The sequence below is a fragment of the Eucalyptus grandis genome, chromosome 8, assembly GCF_016545825.1.
Source record: "Eucalyptus grandis isolate ANBG69807.140 chromosome 8, ASM1654582v1, whole genome shotgun sequence".
Taxonomy (NCBI): Eukaryota; Viridiplantae; Streptophyta; class Magnoliopsida; order Myrtales; family Myrtaceae; genus Eucalyptus; species Eucalyptus grandis.
The window spans coordinates 64,573,339-64,592,641 of NC_052619.1; the positions used below are offsets into that span (position 1 = coordinate 64,573,339).

Sequence of the window (19,303 nt, forward strand, 5' to 3'; positions counted from 1 at the left end):
CGATGAGGCATTGGTAATGGCCAGCATGAGGCACCTCAGCAAGGATCGCCAACCCTTGCCAAAACCAAGAGAGGATCTAGGATTGGGTCAAGGTCCTCTCCTGATTTTGCCAAGGGCCTCGCATTTGGTTAGTGAAGGTCGTTAGCCCTCACTAGGGTGTTGCCAACACCATCGGAAATAGGGGTTAGCCACAATTGGTGGGCCTAGTGTTTTTTTTTTTTTGGGTGTTATTTTAAGTTTTAGCCTTTTTTTCCCTTTTTTTAAGTTTATCTTTTTTATGTAAAAAAATTGGAGTTTTAATCTAATTTAATTAAATATTTTGAGTAAAAACTTGGATTTCAATTAGAACGACATCATTTTAATGTTGTAGTAAACCTTAATGTGTGATAGATAAAAAAAAACACCTCAACATTCTTTTGTTAATTAAATTTGACGGAGTTTCAATAAAAAAATAATTGGAAAGAGTTAGTAGAATGATTTGATTTGACGAGATCCTACAAGACCTCGCAAATTGCTGGTGAGGGTCGCTTCACCTTGGTTCTCACTAGTCGAGGGTGAGGCGACCCTCACCCATATTTGGCAAGGGCTGGACTTGCCTTGCCTACGGCTGGCAAGAGCCAGCGTGCCTAAGTGAGGTTGATCCTTGCTCAGCCCTCTTTACGCATAGTTAGTGGTTGGCCATCGCCTTAGATTGATCACTGATGAAAAGAAAAAAAATATAGAAAAAAGATAAAAAGAAAAAGAAAAGAAAAGAAAAGGATGAAAATACCCTTGACTTTAGGTCAAGCCATTCTTTGAAATTGACATGGCTATTTTAGGCCTTTATTTGCAAAAAAAAAAGTCAAATAGATCCTTATTTGAGAAAATAAGAACCTTGTAAGTCTTTATTTGGGGTTTTCCCTTTTTAATTTGCAAAAATTATCTAGGTTAGTATCGGTTGTTTTACATATGATAACCTATGTCAACGTCAGTAATTTTTCATTAAAATTGATCGAAATAACTCAATTGATAATTAGTAAAAAAGTGAAGTCTAATTTGTAACTTAATTGATACTTTTATCGACATCTCAGTATTGAAGTCTCTTGGAGAAGGAGAGCGCAAGCGCGGCAGGTACGCGCGGTTTGGTACGTGTGGGATGACCTGTTTTCACAACACCACCTCCCACTAATTAGTAATTGCATTTTAGCCACCATTTTTTTCACGAATTAAAAACGAATGATGCCTGAAAGTAACATAAACAAGATACCCAATAGACCATTTTCATTGCAAAGACCATGTATCGAAGGAATGACAAGTGCCGTGACTCTACCCAACGGGCTAAGCTTCGACCTTTAGTCTTCTCATGAAAAGATCAGGTGGATAACTAATGTCTTGCTCAACCTACGCAATGGCGGCCTAACCTTGAATATGGTAAATTCGGTGGATCCTAATGTCTTGCTCTTCGGTGCCTGTCCCGCACGAGACTAATAGGGTTGCTTATACAGCCACCCACCTTGATTTACGAATGTGCCGACATCGGTCAATTTATACAACTCCTCACCTGACAGAGTCTTTTCCCACTCGACTCGCTTGGACTTGTCCGCCCCCGGTCCGGTGCATTCACTCTCTGCGTAGGTTGTTGCCCGCCTGCTCATCAATATTGAAGAAAATAAGGCAATCGATTGGCATTTGAATCAATTGGCGTGGTAATCATTGCTCTTAAATAGGATCACATTATCGTTTATTGATAAATTTCCTTACTCTCGCCCAACGTATGTCCAGGGGTCCCATCCCTTTGGCACAACCACGCTTGAGAGATGTGTCTTGTGAAACACAACTCTTGAGTATTGCCTATAAGCCCTCCCGAGGTAGACGGGCCCCGTCCCCACCACGGAACACTGCTCGAAGATGTACCCGGTAGTGTCCGTCGCGCTATCGCGGCCCTGAGCCGTGATATAACCTGTGAATCCACCTAGGATAGCCGTCGATGCATTTATCGTGCATCCCTGCATATGACCTTGCTTTCATAAGTCCGACAGATGATTCGTGGGTGCAACTATAATTTTGTAGAGAAATGATGGATTCCGCATATGTTATGTTCGTATTTGACCTTATAGATGGATTGTCCATTGCCCCAGATGAAATCAACGGCGCCCTCAATGTAACAGGACTCGAAATAGTGACGCCCTTGGAAGTCCGTTAGCGTGTCTTGCACGCCGATGAATGCGCATTGATAGAACGAGACTTTGTCCGACGTTATTTGGAATGCTGGGGCTTGCCTAATCGAATTTCGATCTCCATGTGGTGTCTTTAAGTTGTAGGTATTCTGCCAAGGATTCCGAAGAAAGTATTTCACGAATTCTAAAAAAACGGAGCAATCATCAAGCAGAATCATTAAAAGTTATGCTCAACCAATCATAGTGCGAAGTGCAAAAGGTCAATAGCTGTACTGAAATCCAAACAAAACGAGTTCATTTTTCCGAATATAACATCAGGGGTGATCACATTAGCCATAGAATATGTATGCACATCAAATTCTCCGAAAGAACAGGGAAATATATGAGATTAGCTAAATAAACTTTTACCTCGAATCTAATATTCTTGGCTTTAAAATTTTCTGCATAAAGCGTGAAGGTAGCAGTTTTATTAACTTCACCCCCGTCGCCCCACTCAATCACGGTGTCACTTGCCGTTCTCCCTTGAAGGACTATGCATGGCTTGTCTGCAGGTATCACAACCTTTTCTCTGCAGAAAACAACATACGGCATTGCATTTTTGTTCAAGAGTCAGCTTGGTCACATGAAATGTCACATTTTTTTTTTCAACCTACTTATAAATGCCAGGCTTGACCAGAATACGAGTCCAGACGTTGTTCTTCGCCGGGATAGAGTCGATGGCTTGTTGCACTGTGGTGAATTGTCCGTGGCCCGACTGATCAACAACAATGGTCCCTGGATCATGATTACTACAGGCTTGATTAAAGCTAACCCTTGACAGGCTCAGCGGAGTCAATAAGAGAGTAATTAACAGTAAATACTGCATTTTGAGTTAAATAAATTATTTCAAAGACCAGAGTAACTTGAGGTAAATCGAAGCTGTGCCTGTGGAGCTTTATATTGAAACTTAGGCAAGCAACTATGCGTTGACCACAAAACTTATGCTATTCTAGGAATCCTAATACAATCGTGATTTTTTTTTAATCAGTAATAAAGCAAATGCTTAAGGATTAGCTCCTATATATGGTAAAGAATGAATTCCAAACTCAGTAAGAGAACAATTGATAGATATGTTTACAAAAGAGTTAGTCGTATCAACAGGGGAAATTACAAAAAATGTCATAAACTTATTGCAATTTTTCCAATTCAGTCATAAACATTTTGTAATTATATCAATTTAGTTCATTCAGCAAATTTTGGCCAGCTGACGCTGACGTGGACGTGGCCATCTAACCGATGATGATGTGGACAATATTTTATTTTATTTTTTGAATTATTATTATTATTATTATTATTATTATTATTATTATTTTTTATCTTTAGTTCCTCCTTCTTTCTCCCATCGACGACCAGCCAAAGGCAGGGTCGATGAGGTCGTTGGGGAAGGCTAGTCGTGGCTAGGCGACCTTGCCAAGGTTGGCCGTTGGGCTAGAGAGGTTCGCCGTCGTCGACCATGGGTGAGCCCTGAATTCACCAGAGGCCTTGACCTTGCGTGGCCTTTGGCCTGGGTGAGCCTTGTCAGCCATGGGCAGGTTGCAGCCTTACCATGCCTGGGTGAGGCTAAGCCTCCCCAAATTCGGTGAGCCCTTGCTTGGCCATGGTGAGGTTGGCCTCACTATCATCGGGTGAGGGTTGCCCTCGCTACTAGCTGGCGGGGGTGAACCTTGCCATTGGCTAGTGAGGCTGACCTCGCCGGCGCTCACTTCTAGTCATCGTTGGCTATAGGAAGGAATAAGGAGGAAGAATAAGAAAAAAAAGAGGGAGAAAGAAATAGAAAAGAAAAAAAAATAATAGAAAATTCAAAAGAAAATAATATATTATCGAAATATTATTCACATCATTCTTGGCTTGAGGATCAACATCTATGTTAGTGTCGGCAAAGCAAAATTGACCAAATGAACTGAATTGTGCTAAGGTTTAGGATTGAATTTGTCTCAAAAAAAGGTTTAACACTGAATTTTAAAAATTGTGATAGGTTTATGACTCATTTGATAATTTTTCCGTATCAACAGAGATAGTGATTGTTTTTGGGTATGTAATTTGATTATCGTCTAACCAAAAAGTGAAATCTACTGCTCAAAAGCGGCAATCATCACAAGGAAAGTGGACTTTTCCTGTAGATTGTTCGAGAATATGGAATGGGTTGTTCCTCTCGTTCGAGATATGGACCTTCTCATTCCATAGGAAGAAGAAGAAATCTCGAACTTACGCTTGCCATCGAAACTTTCCCAAACACCGTGCCGTTGCCATTGTTTGGTGGGACTGAAATGAAATGACCGCTCGTTACTGTTACATTGTATATAGGAATGTCCCAAAAATTTGAAACTTATACGAGTGATTAAACAATGGGTATCTGCGCCTTACCTCTTCTTCGAGCCCTCAAATGGCATCTCTCTCAATGTGCTTTTGTGGTTAGAGTTTCACATAAAGAATAACTGGGCGACATAGCAATCGATACTTTTTATCAACGATATGAACAAGTTCAATCTCATAAGTCCTTCTTTAACCTCAAAAGTGGAGATCTAGTACATGTTCAAGATTTGACATATATTTTTTGGAATAAAAATACACGAAACACATTATGTGCTCCAAACAAAACTGGTGGTACGACATGTTTGCATGTAATTTCTTTAAAATCAAGAGTGGTCCCTCGTATGCAGGTGAAAAGATGTATTATATACTTGAGTTTAGAATCTGACTATTCTTGTAAACTCCAAATATTAGACAAGAATCTAATTTGCCCCATTTACAAGTTATCGTTATGATAATACATGCACCTACCAAATTCAATGGTTACCTTCTTTTTTTCCTCTTTAAAAGAAAGGAAGATATCTATACTCATATTTATTGGAGAAGTAGAAGTCCAATTCGTGGAATTATAGATATCATGGACTTCGTTGGGTTCGGGTCACATCTGCTTATTCTCTATTGTTTGCAAAATTGAAATGGCCATTTTGCTCCCATGGACCTACTCCACTAATGTTATGGAATAAGAAAATGAATCAATAAATTTTGGCAATGACAAGTACAATCCTTCTTAACCCATAGTTATTACATGAAATGAATTGCAGTTTCCGAATTGGCAATGAAAGCATGAAATTGATAGATAGGTAGATTCAGTTGCCCAAATAGGCTAAACAGATCATAACCAAATGAAATGAGAGATGCATGGTTGCCGCAGAAACTAAAAGGGTTGCTTCTGCAGCCAACCATCTTGATTTATGAATGTGTTGGCATCGGTCAACTTATCCAACTCCTCACTTGACAGAGTCTTTTCCCACTTGATTCGCTCGGACCTGTCTGCCCCAGCCCCGGTGCATTTGTTTTCTACGAAGGTTATTGACCCCCTGTTCATTGAATTCGAAGAAAATAAGGCAATCAATTGACATTTGAATCAATTCATACAGTCATCATTGCTCTTAAATAGAATCATATCAACGTTTATTGATAAACTTCCTTACTCTTCACCAGCATATCTCCAAGAATTCCATCCCTTTGGCACCACAACGCTTGAGAGATCTGACTTGTAAAACACAACTCTTGAGTATTGCTTATACGCCCTTCCGAGGTAGACGGTCCCCGTCCCCTCCACGGAACACTCCTTGAAGATGTACCCGGTATCGCCTGTCGCGCTATTACGGCCCTGAGCCGTGATATAGCCCGGCAGTCCATCCAGAATATCCGTGGTTGCGTTTATCTTGCATCCCTGCATATTCTCTTGCTTTCCTAAGTTCTAAAATAATTTATGGCTGCAATCATAGTTTATAGAGATATAACAGATTTTACTTATATTAGTTTTGAGTCTGACCTGATAGACGGATTGGCCGTTGCCCCAAATAAAATCAATGGCACCCTCAATGTAACAAGAATCGAAGTAGTGACGCCCTTGGAAGTCTGTCAGTGTGTCTTGTACGCCTATGAACCTGCATTGGTAGAACGAGACTTTGTCTGATGTTATTTGGAACGCCGAGGCTGGCTTGAATGAACTCCGATCTCCACGTTGTGTGTTTTCATTATAGGTGTTCTGCCAAGAATTCCATCTGCGTCAAATATTTCTCGATACTCGAAATAAACGGAGTAAATGTTATGAATAATCGATCAAATTTGTACTCAATCAATTGTAACACGAAGAAGACCAAAAAAAAAAAAAAAAAAAAGAAGAAAATTTATAACATGAAGTACATCAGGTCTAACGATGTACTGCAGAATAGGGAAATGGAAGAGATTAGCTATTTTTCAAGATTAAAAAAATATAAAAGAAAATACTAATGAGGGGCAACTCTTACCTTGAATCCTATATTCTTGGCTTTAAAATTTTCCGCAGAGAGAGTGAAGGTAGCACTTTCATCAACCTCACCCCCATCGCCCCACTCAATCATAGTGTCACTTGCTGAGTTCCCTTCGAGGACTATACATGGCTTGTTTGCGGGTATTACAACCTTTTCTCTGCAAAAAAAACATTCAACACTACATTTCTTTTCCAAGAGCTAGCTTAGCCACGTGAAATATCTGATCTTATTTAACCTACTTATAAATGCCGGGCTTGACCAAGATGTGAGTCCAGATGCTGTTCTTTGCTGGCACAGAGTCGATAGCTTCTTGCACCGTGGTGAACTGTCCCTCGCCTGACTGATCGACGATGATGGTCTCTGAATCTTGAGTCTGATCGCTACAATCCTGGCTAAAGCTAACCTTTGACAGGCTCAGCAAAGCCAATAAGAGAGTACTTAGGAATGAATACTGCATTTTGAAGTAAAGAAATGATTCAAAGATCAAAGAAACTTGAAGCAAATTGAAGCTGCGCATGTATAGTATTATATTTAGAAATTTAGGGAAGCAATATGCGTTACTCACAAAATCAATAATTGGCACAAATCGCAAGATATTATCATTTATAAAGCAAATGCTTAATGACTACCTCCCAGATTAGGTTAAGAATGAATTCCATAGTCGGTAAGAAATCAACCGGCAGTTTTGTTTACAGAAGAGCCAGTTGTATCAAATGAGAGAGTTGTTATTTTCGAAAGTGGCAAGGAATCATTCTTTTCAAGCCAAATTTAGACAACTAGAGAATATTGTGTGTCAAAGATTGTGGTTTCCAACTGCCTTGTTATCGGCCGTGGCAAGAGAACAATCTTTTCTAACCAAATTTAGAAACCTAGAGGATGTTGTCCGTCAAAGATACTAATTGTGTGATGGATAAATTTTAAAGAACACGTGATTCTTGTACTAAATTCCACTCTATGCGTTTTATGGTTTGCATAATTTTTTTTGGACAATATTATGCTATTTTGAGATTGCCTCAAATCAACGTGACTTTCTCTTCGGATTGCCAAATAAACTCGTCTATTTCAACTAATATCATCCCAATAAATAGAAATTTTGCATTTTCAGCCATATAAAAAAACTTCAAAAGGAGTCATCTTAATGTTGCAATATAGCTATTGTTACCGCTAAATGCAAGTGTTTGTCCTGAGAGCCACCAAAGTCAACAATGGAAGATGTCAACATTTTCTTCAAAGTTTGAGCCGTTATCTCGGACTCTCCATCTGTCCATCGAAGAAAACCAGTATCATAGTTTAGTTTAGTACCGACTCTTTTTGTAAACTCCTCTTCCAAAAAGTAAATCATATAATGAGAAAAATAAAACGGAGACCGAAAGGCTTCTCCAACCAGCCATCTTGATTTATGCATGTGTTGACATCGGTCAACCTATGTAAATCCTCCCTTGGTAGTCTCTTTTCCCACTTGACTCGCCCGGACATATCACCTCCTTGTCAAGTGCATTCATTTCTGCGTAGGTTATTGTCCTCGTGTTCATCATTTTGAAGAAAATAAAGCAAATTAATTGCCGTTTAATATATTAATTTAATCATCATTGCTTTTAATAGATTCACGTAAGCATTTTTTGATAATCTTTCTTACTCTTGGCTAGCATATCTCTTGCAGTTCCATCCCTCTGGCACCTCAATGTTTGAGAGATCTGTATTGTAAAACACAACTCTTGAGTACGGCCAGTATGCCCTTGCGAGGTAGACAGCCCGGTACCCACCACGAAACCCTAATTGAAGACGTACCCATTGGTGTTCGTCGCACTGTCGCGGCCCTAGCCATGATGTAGCTTGTCCATCCACCTAGGATATCCCTAGTTGTGTTTATCTTGCAGCCCTGCATATAATCATGCTTTCCTAAGTCTTGAAATAATTCATGGCTGTGACTATAGTTTATGGAAAATTAACGGGAATTGCTTGTATCATGTTTGTGTTTGACCTAATAGTTGGATTGGCCATTGTCCTAGATGAAATCCGCCATACCCTCGATGTAACAAGACTTGAAGTAGTAATGCCATGGAAGTCTATCGCCCTCAATGTAACAAGACTTGAAGCAGTAACGCCCTTGCATGCTGTTGAATGCGCATTAGTAGAATGAGACTTTGTCCGACAGTCTTTGGGCTGCCAGCGCCTGCTTGACTGAATTCCAATCTTCATGCACAATCATTTTGTTGTAGGTGTTCTGCCAGCAATTCTTGGGGAGTCAAGTTATTTCGCGAACTCCAAAGGACGGAGTAATTGTTTTTATAGAATCGATTGAGTTTGTACTCAACCAATCATAATGTGAAGTCCACGAGGTCGATAGATGTTGGAAAAATATGGCTTCGAAATGAGTTGAACAATGAAATCGGATCGAGTAAAACAACTCGGACTTTGAGGCATGATATCATTTTCTTTAAGGATTTATTTGCCTCACAACGTTGCTAATGGTCACCGGCAAAAATCCTTCAGGATACAACAAAGTCTCGAATGAGAATACTAGATAGCAATTATAGTATTTTTCTAGGGTCTCTCTAGGAAACAATCGAAAAATTGACTGCAGTTTTTCAGAAAGAAAACTTGAAAAATGACCACTTTTACTTTCCGAAAAATGACAAGTATATATATGAAACAGTCTTGCAACTCTTCGTGAAAATTGCCAAAGAATGAACAAACACATCTTTTAGAAAATTGTTCGGATAAACAAATGCGACTCTTCGGAAGAAGTCGAAAACCGAACAATTGCAATCTTTAAAAAAAAAATGCAAAACCGAATAAGTAATTTTTTCAAAGGTTGTCTTGAAAAGACACAAATAAAATTCGGAATAATAGTTTTTTATTTTTAAATAGAATTTCGAATTTCGAATTTTCGTTTTATATTTCATTTCCGAAAATTCTCAAATTAAAAGGCAACATTTGAATTAAAAAAAAAGCAAGGGATTAATTCTTATTAAACCACTAATCGCGCACTCGCGAGCGGGTATGGTGGGGTCTAGCCCCACCAAATCATTCCTTTAATTACAAAAAGGAATTCCCATATTTTTAAATTGACCCACTTGCTCTTACATTTTCTACATGGGATAAAGTAAAAAGCACTCATTTTGTTTTAACAAACAAAATTCCAACAATAGATTCACGGTAGTCCATACAAAACGAAAGACAGGCTTGTCTTTTTTTATTTAAAAAAAAAAAAAAAACACTAATGAAGTCCAAGTCTTCCCTCGAATCCTATATCTCTAGCTTTCAAATTTTCCCCAACCACAACCCCACCTCCCCCCCCCAATCATGTCACTTGTCGAGTTTTCTTGAAGGACGATGCATGGCTTGTTTGCAGGTATCAAGGTATAACCACTTTTTCTCAGCAGAAAACATTCAACAGCACAATTTTTCAAGAGCTAGCTTAGTGGAATGAAATACCACATTTTTTTCAACAGCGCTCCTAGAATATTCTACTAATGTAACACATATGGTCTGATGATAGCCAATGAAAAGAAACGTAAGAGGAAATGGGATAGTAAGTACTTGGTTTATCCATAGCAACACAAACATAGTCTTTAGTTCAAGCGAGTGGATGAAATATACGATTAGAACGCCTTGGTGCATTAGGCTGAGGCATAGGAGATGGTTGACTAACATCTGAAGGAACTTCTTGAGTGGAAGCTTCATCCACTAGCATGACAGGCTCCTCAATTAAGATGGTCATTTCAGACAACTCGTTTGGAGCATTAGATGTCGGAGCTACCACCGGAGATAACACAGGATGTGCTGGAGGTACAGTGGATATATATGGAAGATCATAAGATAAATCCTCATCATGCAATGATTGATAAGGAGCTATTGTCTGTTCAGAATTGTCCACTGAGGATTCTTTATCATGAAAACAACATCCCTGCTTACAAAGAATTCACTTGTTGGTGGTTCATAAACACATTGCCCCTTTTTTAGATTTGAATATCCCACGAAAATGCATTGACGTGCACGAGGACCCATTTTGTCTCAAGATCCCATAGTGGTAGCATAACATAAGCAATCGAAAACTCTTAGATGATGAATTTCTGTTTTCTTCCCAAAATGTTAACTCAAATGGAGTTCGCTCATCAAGAACATGAGTCGACATGCAATTGATTAGGTACGCTACAGTGATCACATAATCTCCCTAGAAAGTATTAGGAATAGAGGCTTGGAAGTAAAGAGCATGTGCAATTTCTAAAAGATGGCGATGTTTTTGCTCTACAATCCCATTTTGCTAAGGGTTATAGGTACAAGAACTTTCGTGAATGATTTCTTGAGAAGAAAATAGTGAATGGCATTCACTATTAAATTATTCTTTTCCATTATCGGTCCGTTGAATAGATTTTTCAAATAGATTTTTACATAGAGAAAGGAAAATTCTTAACTAATGGAGGACTTGACTTTTTGATTGCATGAGAAAATCCATGTGACATGGGAAAAATCATCTACAATCGTGAGAAAAATACGAGAGCCATCATGATTTAGGTTGCGTTTGGCAATCGAGATAAAATTCGGGATATGATATGATTTGTCCTATCTTACATTTGGTGCTCGCTCAGGACATGATAAAGTCGGATATAAGGGGGATATATATAAAATAAAATTATCCCATGGGGGAGGTGAGATAAAGGTGGATAGGATTTCTAATGTCTATAATAGAAAAATTATTTTTCTCGAATAACAAACTTATTAAATTAATAAAATTGAAATTATATTTCAATATAAATCATATTTGAATTCTAATTTAAGAAATTAAAAATAAAAAATACAATTTTATTTTTAATTAATCCTATTTTAATTTGTATATTCAACTTTAATTCTATATTATAATAAAATTCAATTTATAAATTAAATATTTATATTTATTATATATTTTAGGTATGTTAGTACAATTTACTATTGATAAAATTTTATTGAAGAATGATGAAAGGGAAAAAATAAATAATAAAGAAAATAATGTAAAAAGAGGAAAAATAAAATAAAAATAAAGTAAAAATAAATTAAGGAATAGTGTTACGAGAGATTTTCACCATCTCCATTTATAAACATTTAGATTCATTTATAATGATATGCCGTTTATATCAAAAAAATGCATATGATATGATGTGAATATATCCGATTTTAATACTTTTGGGATTCACTAAACAATAAATATGATATAAATCACATGATTTCATATCTTATCAAGTATCAAAAAATTATAAACATATTGCATTTGTACCAATTCAGTCCTAAACTTTTTAGTTGGACTAATTCAATCCTAAACCTTTTTACATTGATACCAATTCAGTCCATCCGGCTAATTTTGGCTTGTCGGCGCTGACGTGGACATCGGCCGGTGACCGGACGCCGACGTGGGAATTTTTAAAATATGTTTTAATATTTTTTGAAATTTTTATTTTTAATATTTTTATTAATTTTTCTTTTTCTTTTCTTTTTCTTTTCTTCCTTCCTCCTTGGATTGTTTTGGTAGTGGTCGGCAAGGGCCTTGAAGCCCTTGCCCACCACCAAATGAGGGCTTTGTGGCCCTCACTTGGCCTCGCCTTGGCCTTGCCGTTGGCGATGGCCACCTTCGCCTCGGCAATGCCTGGTGAGGGCCATGTTAGCCTTGCCGGCGTGGGCAGGCCGCCTTCACCTGCGGCAAGGCTAGGGCGAGGCCGAGCGAGGGTCGTGGCCCTTGCCGGCTGGTGAGGGCTTTGAGGCCCTCGCCCGGTGGCCGGTGAGCCTCACCGGAGGTTCACCGCCACCGCCGAACAAGTCCAAGGAGGAAGAAGGAAGAAAAGAAAAGGAAAAAGAAAAATAAAAGAAAAAGGAAAAAATAAATAAATAATAAAAAAATTCAAAAAATATTTAAAAAATTGCCACGTTAGTGTCTCGGTCACCGGCCAATGTCTACGTCAGTGTCGGTAGGCCAAAATTGGCCACATGAATTGAATTGGTATTGATGTAAAAAGGTTTATGACTGAATTGGTTCACTTGAAAAGTTTAGAACTGAATTGGTATTAATGCAATAAGTTTAAGACTTTTTTGGTGCTTTTCCCCTATCCTATCCGGTCTTATCCCAATTAAAAATCCGGACGATCAAACATAACCTTAGAGTATGGTATGATCCTCATACATTAGCATGAATTAGTGAAAAAATGTTGTTAGGAAAGCATGATTATATGCAGGGCTACAAGATAAATGCAACTAGGGATATCCTAGGTGGATGGACAAGCTACATCATGGCTAGGGCCGCGACAGTGCGACAAACACCAATGGGTACGTTTTTAATTAGGGTTTCATGGTGGATATGAGTGATGGCCAGAACCCTCTTAATTGAGAACAACATATCCTTTTGATTTTGGGCAAAAACAGTTTCTACAGCTTACAACATCATCAATAGAATGTTCTTGAGGCCTATTATAGATAAAACTCCATATGAAGTGTATAAAGGAAAGAAGCCAAATGTTTCTTACTTAGACAAAGTCTTCATCTTAGTTCTCGTCCAAATCTCAGGATGACTGGAATGAAAAACAACTAGAGGGTATTCCCTCCTCTTAGAGAAAACAAAAGTACATAGGGAATTAGGGGTGCAAAGCATGCGTGTACTAGCATGTAAAAGTAAATAAGGCAGCCGTGAAGCTCACCGCCCTTATAAATCAAACGAAAAAAGGGAAGAGGGAGAAAACCTTGAGTACTTCGACTTTTCTTGCTTCTTCATTGAAGCTTCTTCATCACTACACCCGCCATCACCAGCCACCACCGCTCATCTAGCACCCACAAGCCACTCTTTCATATTTCTGGCAATTACTCGCAGTCCATCTCTCACCCTCCCACACTAAAAACATGCGCATAATAGAGCAAGGACTCCCTTCCTCTCATCCTGTCCATCAATGCATAGCTTTCCTTAGCAAACGACGCGATTTCCTTGGTGTGACCCACTGTATGTCCTCCCTAATCGAAACGAAACGAAACAAAGGAGGATGAGTTCGAGGCCATTCAAGGCAAATTTGACGATTCTGAGAGGTTTTGAGTGTCATCATCGATAGGGGCGCAAGGGTGAAGCACTGCCATGAAGTGGGTCACCAACAAAATACACAAAAGACAAAAAAAAGTGCAAAACAAGGGTCTCTCGAATCCTTGCCAAGGGCGATTTTAGGGAAAACAAGGGCTTCTATGGCCGTCGCTGAGGCATGGAACGAGCGATTAGAGCGTTAGGAATGGGTGAACAAAGGGGGGACAGGCCAGCGCTTGCAAAACGAAAACATGGCCTCTCGACCAAGCTCGCCAGGGTTAACGCTAGCGATTACCGGTGGTTGAGCAGGGGATTCGCAACATTGGTGACATTATTTTGCAACGTCTGTTGATGAGCGTGCGCTGATGGTGGTGATGATCGTGATTTAGAAAGGGCACTCGGCCAACCATGTCTTGAAATGTGGCCTGGAATTTTTTTCACTCTTTTTTCCTTCCCAATCCTGACCATGCTCTACAAAGTATAACAAAGCAAAGGGGCTCGGCGGCAAGAATCTCATATAAGATTGAGGATCAAGAGTAGCCACAGGAATAGAATCTCGAGCCACACGAGGCCGACGAAGAAAAAGGGGCCTCCTGGCGGTGAGATGGCAGTCGACCTCGCGGTTGTTCCACGTGTTGAGTTTGAGCATAACGTCATAGAAGGACTCAGGAAGGCCCGCCAGCATGCAACGAGGATAGTCGGGAGGAAGAAGAGAAGGGGGATTGCATCATTAAGGGCCTGTTTGTTAACAAGCTAAGTGACTTATTCTATTTTTTTTGTTCTCATAAGTAGATTTAAAACTGCAATCCGTTTGGTAAATTTTTATTTTCAAGAATGAAAATCCATTTTTTTTGGTTTCTGAGATTAGATTTAAAATAGAACCAAGAAACAGAAAGAATTATTTCTTTATTCTCTAGAATAATTTCAGAATCAAGCTGAATTTTTCTTCTTTTCTCTTCTCTTCTCTTTCATTTTCTTCTTCTTTTTCTTACTTTTGTTCGGTCGCCGACCTTGGTCATAGCATGCGATTGGCTAGACAAGGGCTAACGATCTCACTGGAGTGTTGTTAGCCCCTAGTGATGCTCGTTAGCCCTGAGCGAGGCCAACCTAGCAGTGGCTTAGCGAGGCTAAGCCTCACCCAACTCATGGTGGCTCGGCCATGGCCGGCGATCAGAGGAAAGAGAAGATGAAAAAGGAAAAAGGAAAAAAAGCAGAAAAATTTAATAAAAGTATTAAAAGACTAAAAGAAATGATGTAGATTATAAATTTTAAGGGTTTTATCAAATATATTTTTATTTTGAAAATTGAAATTTTGGGTAATTATCAAATGTCTTCAAATCTTCAAAAATTATTTGCAAGAACAAAATAAAAAATGAATTATTTCCGAGTGGAAATTGTTTCAAAATGATTACCAAACGTACCTTAATTGTAATTTTCATAAATGAAAGTGGGATTTTTTTTTCTTTAGAGATAGATGCACTAAAAGCCTTAATACTTATTACTAAAGTGTAAATGGGTTTTAAAATTTTCAAAAATGTAATAAAGTCCTAAAACTTGTTAGAAAGTGTGATTGAACCTTAAAATTTTTAAAAAGATATAATGAATGGAATGATTTAATTAGATTAATTTGACAATTTTTATGACTTAATTATAATTTTTAAAAATTTTAGGACTAAATTGTATATTTATAATAAGTTTTAGAACTTTTATTGAATTATCCTTTTTTTTTTAATCCGCATGAGCACTAACATTAATTAAAAGACTTACGTAATATTTTTTTTAATTGGAATTTGTTGGCAAGGGACTTAAATGATTTTTTTCTTTAATCTGACACCTAAATGAATGAACGTAAATTTTTTACACTAAAATGGGTACCTGAATTTTTGTCACTTTTACTGTCCTGAGCGGATTATTTTGGCTCATCTTACTTTATTATATAACTTGGCTCATCCTACTTTATTCAAGAATAAATCCATTGAAGCTCCAAAACCTCCCGTCACTTACACTCCGCTGATGCTCCAAGCATGCAAGCACAAGGCAACCAGAATGCGTCCGCCGGAGTTGACGAAACCAGCTCCAAACCCAACGGCCGAACATCTCCGCATGCCGTCGCCGCCGCCGCCGCCGCCGCTAAATCTGTCGACGATGATCTGCTGAGCGACTCGGACAAGTTCTACGCGAAGCTCACGCAGTTCTTCGAGTCGACCGGACTGAGCCTCATGTGAGTTCGACTCTCGTTCTCTCTTCTTCTTCTTCTTGTGAAGCACACTGAAGAAAAGGTTCATTTTCTTTATATGGGTTCCACGAAAGTTTTGGTTTTGAGGCACATTGAAAGAAGAGATAGGAGCTGTGCTCTGGGTAGCGTCGGTTGTCTCTTTTGCCGAGAAAATGTGTGTGAAAATCGGCGTAGAGAGTCTCCGTATCGACTTTCGCAGTGACCCGAATCGTCTAAGGATGAAAAGGTCTAACCTTTTTCCATCCCCCATTTCTTGTTTCTTGAAAATGGGGGTAAAGTTCCTCCTTTTGCTTTTCCCTTTCGAAATTTGTAAAGAAGTTGCAGTACGACTTAATGCATGGCATTGTGAACTCAATTCTAACACTTTGAGACGGCAGCTTAAATGCCCGGGAAACAACCTTGGACTTGTTTCAGCTGCACAAGGAAGTTGCCAGAAGAGGTGGATTTCGCCAGGTGATTTTTTTTTTTTCTTCTATTTTGTCTGATTTCTGGGCATTTTCTTTTTTGCTATCTTTATATGTTCGGCCTCATGATTTTCGATATCATCGGAACACATTAACTCTCAAGGGGCTTTCGAGTGTTCGTTCCCATTAGCATCATTGATTTGACGTATCTGCTGTGTTTAAAATCAGTTAAATCTTGTGAAAGAAATAAAAAAGTTGCTGTTGTCTTTGCAATGTGCTTAAAATTTGTACGAAAAGACGGCCGTATTCAATTAACGTGCTTTATCTATAGTTTGTCACGAGCTAGTGCATCTCGTCCAAACAATCTGATGAAACACAATGAAGACCAAAGTACATTGGGCTTATTTTGGAGTTTTGTCTGCGAAGGCAGGCATGCATAGTTACAGTTGTTTAGCTGCTGCATGTACTATTGAAGTCTTGATAACCCCGGATTTCTAGCTATAAAGGTCGATCCTGTATGCAAACTAGAAATTGCTTTTTAGCATGTAAACTTTGCACGACTCACTCTTCATTGTGCTTCGCAGATTAACAGAAGGGGCAAGTGGGACGAGATTGTCTCTGCCCTTCAATTGGAAAGCATGTCTCCCACGATAGCTACTCAAGTTCAAAGGCTTTATGCACATCTTCTTTACAACTTTGAGCAGTCCATCGCTAGGACTAAGGGTGCTCCCAAACCGCCAGCAGTCTCAGACTCATTCTCAGGTATCTGCTATATTTCATGGATGTACCTGGCTCACGGGGCATTATGTATAACATGGATGTAATTGACTGAGAGGGCATTCGAAATATAAGAAGCTATGGTTGAAAAACTTCCCTTTGTCTATATAGAAAGATTGATTTGAGTTCATGTGATGTATAGGGTTGTGTAATGACTTTGCAGGCCTTAATTCTTTGAACAGCAAGAGCCCTGCCCTCAAGCGGAACAATAAGAACAGTTCTCCTGTGCTGATTGATTTAGAGGATCATCCTGGGGAGAAGAAGCTGCGCACAGAGGCTATCAAATTGCCAATAGGTGGACCAATCTTTTAATTGCACAAGATTCTCTCTTGCATACTCTTGGTTGTCAATTAATTGCATTAAAAATAGGCATCCTAATACAACCTATTGTTTTTTTTATGCATTATATAACGATAACGGAAGATTGATTCATCTATGTATTAAGCCATCTAGTTTAACAATATGAAAGCAACCATTTCCTTGGTTTAGGCATTAGAGGATATTTGTCTGCTTGATCTACAATGGCAATCCACTTTCGTGACTCCTTCAACTTACTTTTTTGGAAGAAGCAACTGTTTAGCAGTCATGTAAATGATATTTGAGGTTTGTTATAGTAATTTAACTAATCATTTTCAGCATGTTTTTTCTTCACTCAAGATTCAATCATGTTCCTTTGTTGTTATATTGGGTTTAAGTTTGTGGAGCTATGGTATTATTGGACATGGCTGAATCTGATATGCTTTGCCATGTAACTGTTTGAATAAGTTTCTTGTTAGTTGACTTTATCTTTCAATGGTAATTTCAAGATCTGACTGAACTCCTAGGGGAATTTGTAGAATTTTGAACTTACATCACCTATGATCATGGTAAAACTCGAATCACAATGGAGAACATGCATGTTCTGCTCTCTGATGAATTTCAACACATTTTCGAAGTAAAATTGTCAGAAGTTCTGATCTGCATGCTTGTGCATGTCTCAATACAAAAGAAGAAAAACCGGTTCAGGAGATGGCAGCGAAGCTTAAGGAGAGCATGAAAAACCCAAAATCTCCACTTGCGGCACGGAGTGCATATCAGCTCTTCCTCAGCAAGGAATGCGCTCGGCTAAGAACCCTCCGAGGAGAGAGTCAGGAGGGCCAAAATATTCTGAGGGTAGCAATTGACGCATGGAGACAACTTACCAAGAAAGAGAAGGAGGTACAAACTTGCGATCTTGTTGTCTTATTAGCTTGCACATGTCTGCAGCATGACACCACTTCTGATATTTCTGTCCAATTTTAAGTTTTTTCTTTGTTTAAGACTCCGGGAGGGTATGATTCTGCAATTTTCATTTAGAGGTCGTGTTCATTCTCAAACACTAGGTGATCTTTGTTTGGATAATGTATTTGCAGCCATTTACTGAGGAAAGTATAAAGGATAGGGGAAGGTACGAGCAAGAGATGGCTGCTTTGGCTGAGCAAGGGAAAAAGCCCGATAAGATTACCAAGAAAAAGAAAGCCATTTTCCAGAAAACGCAATATAAGAACGGCATTCACAAGAAGCACCTCGATAATGTCTACAAAGTCGTCAATCTAAGTCCCTTAGAAGACCCCCTAGTTCTACGTGCAGATCAATCTGTGGTTGAAATAGCCATGGAGATGACAAAGAATGCACCGACAGACCAGCTGCTTCACTTCAACTGGGACGAGTTTTGCGGTTCACTTGATATAGCCAAGTAGTTGAACTAAGAAGCAGCAATCTTTTGGTGGAGTTTGACCTCAGAATGGGACCGAGGGTGACCTCGTTAGTTCGGCTTCGAGGTCAACAACGAGGTCGACACTTTCTTTTTGCCGAGGTCCCACCTATTGCCAACTCGGAGTGTGTTTAGTTGATGATGGAGATGCAACTCTCGTGTCCACTTCCTAAGTTGCTCTGTTTCTGTCTTGTTCATATGATGCATAGGACTATGTCAAATAGCTCTGTACAGGTTTGGACATATAGAGCCATCGGAAGGCTTAAAAATGCATGGAACAATGTAATCTTTGCTTGCATCAATAGGATAGTCCCTAATTAACATGGCATCTGCTTTTAAAGTGATTGAGAAAATGTGAAAACTTGGATGGAATCTCCAAATTTGCCCACATAAACTGTTGCTGATAGACATTTTCCTTATTTGATAAGAAATTCAAATCTGTGATTGTGACCTCTCGTCCCAAAACTCAATTTGCCAATACAAGAAAGACCGTATTTTCCCCGTCATTACAGAAATAAATTTGCACTGGACGTTTCCCCAAGTCCCTCCCATGGTCCCCATGTCCTAACTTCGGTCTCTTATTATTAATTCATCCGTTGAAATGAAACACTATCTCCCCATTCAAGCATCCGAATTCACA

At 38.9% G+C, this 19,303-nt stretch overlaps 3 protein-coding genes across 3 annotated transcripts; 2 read left to right on the forward strand and 1 right to left on the reverse strand.

Moving 5' to 3' along the window:
* Positions 1–1,736: 1,736 nt before the first annotated feature.
* Positions 1,737–10,208, reverse strand: LOC104417303 (probable pectinesterase 55). The gene is made up of 10 exons (XM_039300235.1): positions 10,088–10,208; positions 7,647–7,744; positions 6,724–6,935; positions 6,482–6,641; positions 5,657–5,928; positions 5,406–5,542; positions 2,810–2,930; positions 2,565–2,724; positions 2,090–2,305; positions 1,737–1,985 (listed from the first exon to the last, which is right to left on the reverse strand). The coding sequence occupies exons 1-10, from the start codon at positions 10,206–10,208 to the stop codon at positions 1,737–1,739; spliced, it is 1,746 nt and encodes a 581-aa protein (XP_039156169.1).
* A 5,302-nt stretch (positions 10,209–15,510) lies between these two features.
* Positions 15,511–16,436, forward strand: LOC120287436. The gene is made up of 3 exons (XM_039300236.1): positions 15,511–15,735; positions 16,128–16,203; positions 16,383–16,436. Exons 1-3 carry the CDS (start codon positions 15,539–15,541, stop codon positions 16,434–16,436), a joined length of 327 nt encoding a protein of 108 aa, XP_039156170.1. The 5' UTR covers positions 15,511–15,538.
* Positions 16,437–16,746: 310 nt separating this feature from the next.
* Positions 16,747–18,965, forward strand: LOC104414675 (FACT complex subunit ssrp1-B-like). Its single transcript, XM_010025833.3, has 4 exons — positions 16,747–16,916; positions 17,095–17,226; positions 17,920–18,128; positions 18,323–18,965. The coding sequence occupies exons 1-4, from the start codon at positions 16,793–16,795 to the stop codon at positions 18,647–18,649; spliced, it is 792 nt and encodes a 263-aa protein (XP_010024135.2). The 5' UTR covers positions 16,747–16,792; the 3' UTR covers positions 18,650–18,965.
* The last annotated feature ends 338 nt before the right edge of the window (positions 18,966–19,303 follow it).

What these genes read in the sequence shown, in the direction of transcription:
- LOC104417303 (XM_039300235.1), bottom strand. Translation starts at nt 10,208, where the DNA reads ATGACCATCTTAATTGAGGAGCCTGTCATGCTAGTGGATGAAGCTTCC. An exon ending in GTCAAGCCCGGCATTTATAA is followed by an intron (nt 6,642 to 6,723) that starts GTAGGTTAAATA and finishes TTTTTTTTGCAG; the next exon opens with AGAAAAGGTTGTAATACCCG. An exon ending in CCAAGAATATTAGATTCGAG is followed by an intron (nt 2,306 to 2,564) that starts GTAAAAGTTTAT and finishes AATCCTTGGCAG; the next exon opens with AATACCTACAACTTAAAGAC.
- LOC120287436 (XM_039300236.1), top strand. Translation starts at nt 15,539, where the DNA reads ATGCAAGCACAAGGCAACCAGAATGCGTCCGCCGGAGTTGACGAAACC. An exon ending in TCGACCGGACTGAGCCTCAT is followed by an intron (nt 15,736 to 16,127) that starts GTGAGTTCGACT and finishes TTGAGACGGCAG; the next exon opens with CTTAAATGCCCGGGAAACAA. An exon ending in GAAGAGGTGGATTTCGCCAG is followed by an intron (nt 16,204 to 16,382) that starts GTGATTTTTTTT and finishes GTTTAAAATCAG; the next exon opens with TTAAATCTTGTGAAAGAAAT.
- LOC104414675 (XM_010025833.3), top strand. Translation starts at nt 16,793, where the DNA reads ATGTCTCCCACGATAGCTACTCAAGTTCAAAGGCTTTATGCACATCTT. An exon ending in AGTCTCAGACTCATTCTCAG is followed by an intron (nt 16,917 to 17,094) that starts GTATCTGCTATA and finishes ATGACTTTGCAG; the next exon opens with GCCTTAATTCTTTGAACAGC. An exon ending in TTACCAAGAAAGAGAAGGAG is followed by an intron (nt 18,129 to 18,322) that starts GTACAAACTTGC and finishes ATGTATTTGCAG; the next exon opens with CCATTTACTGAGGAAAGTAT.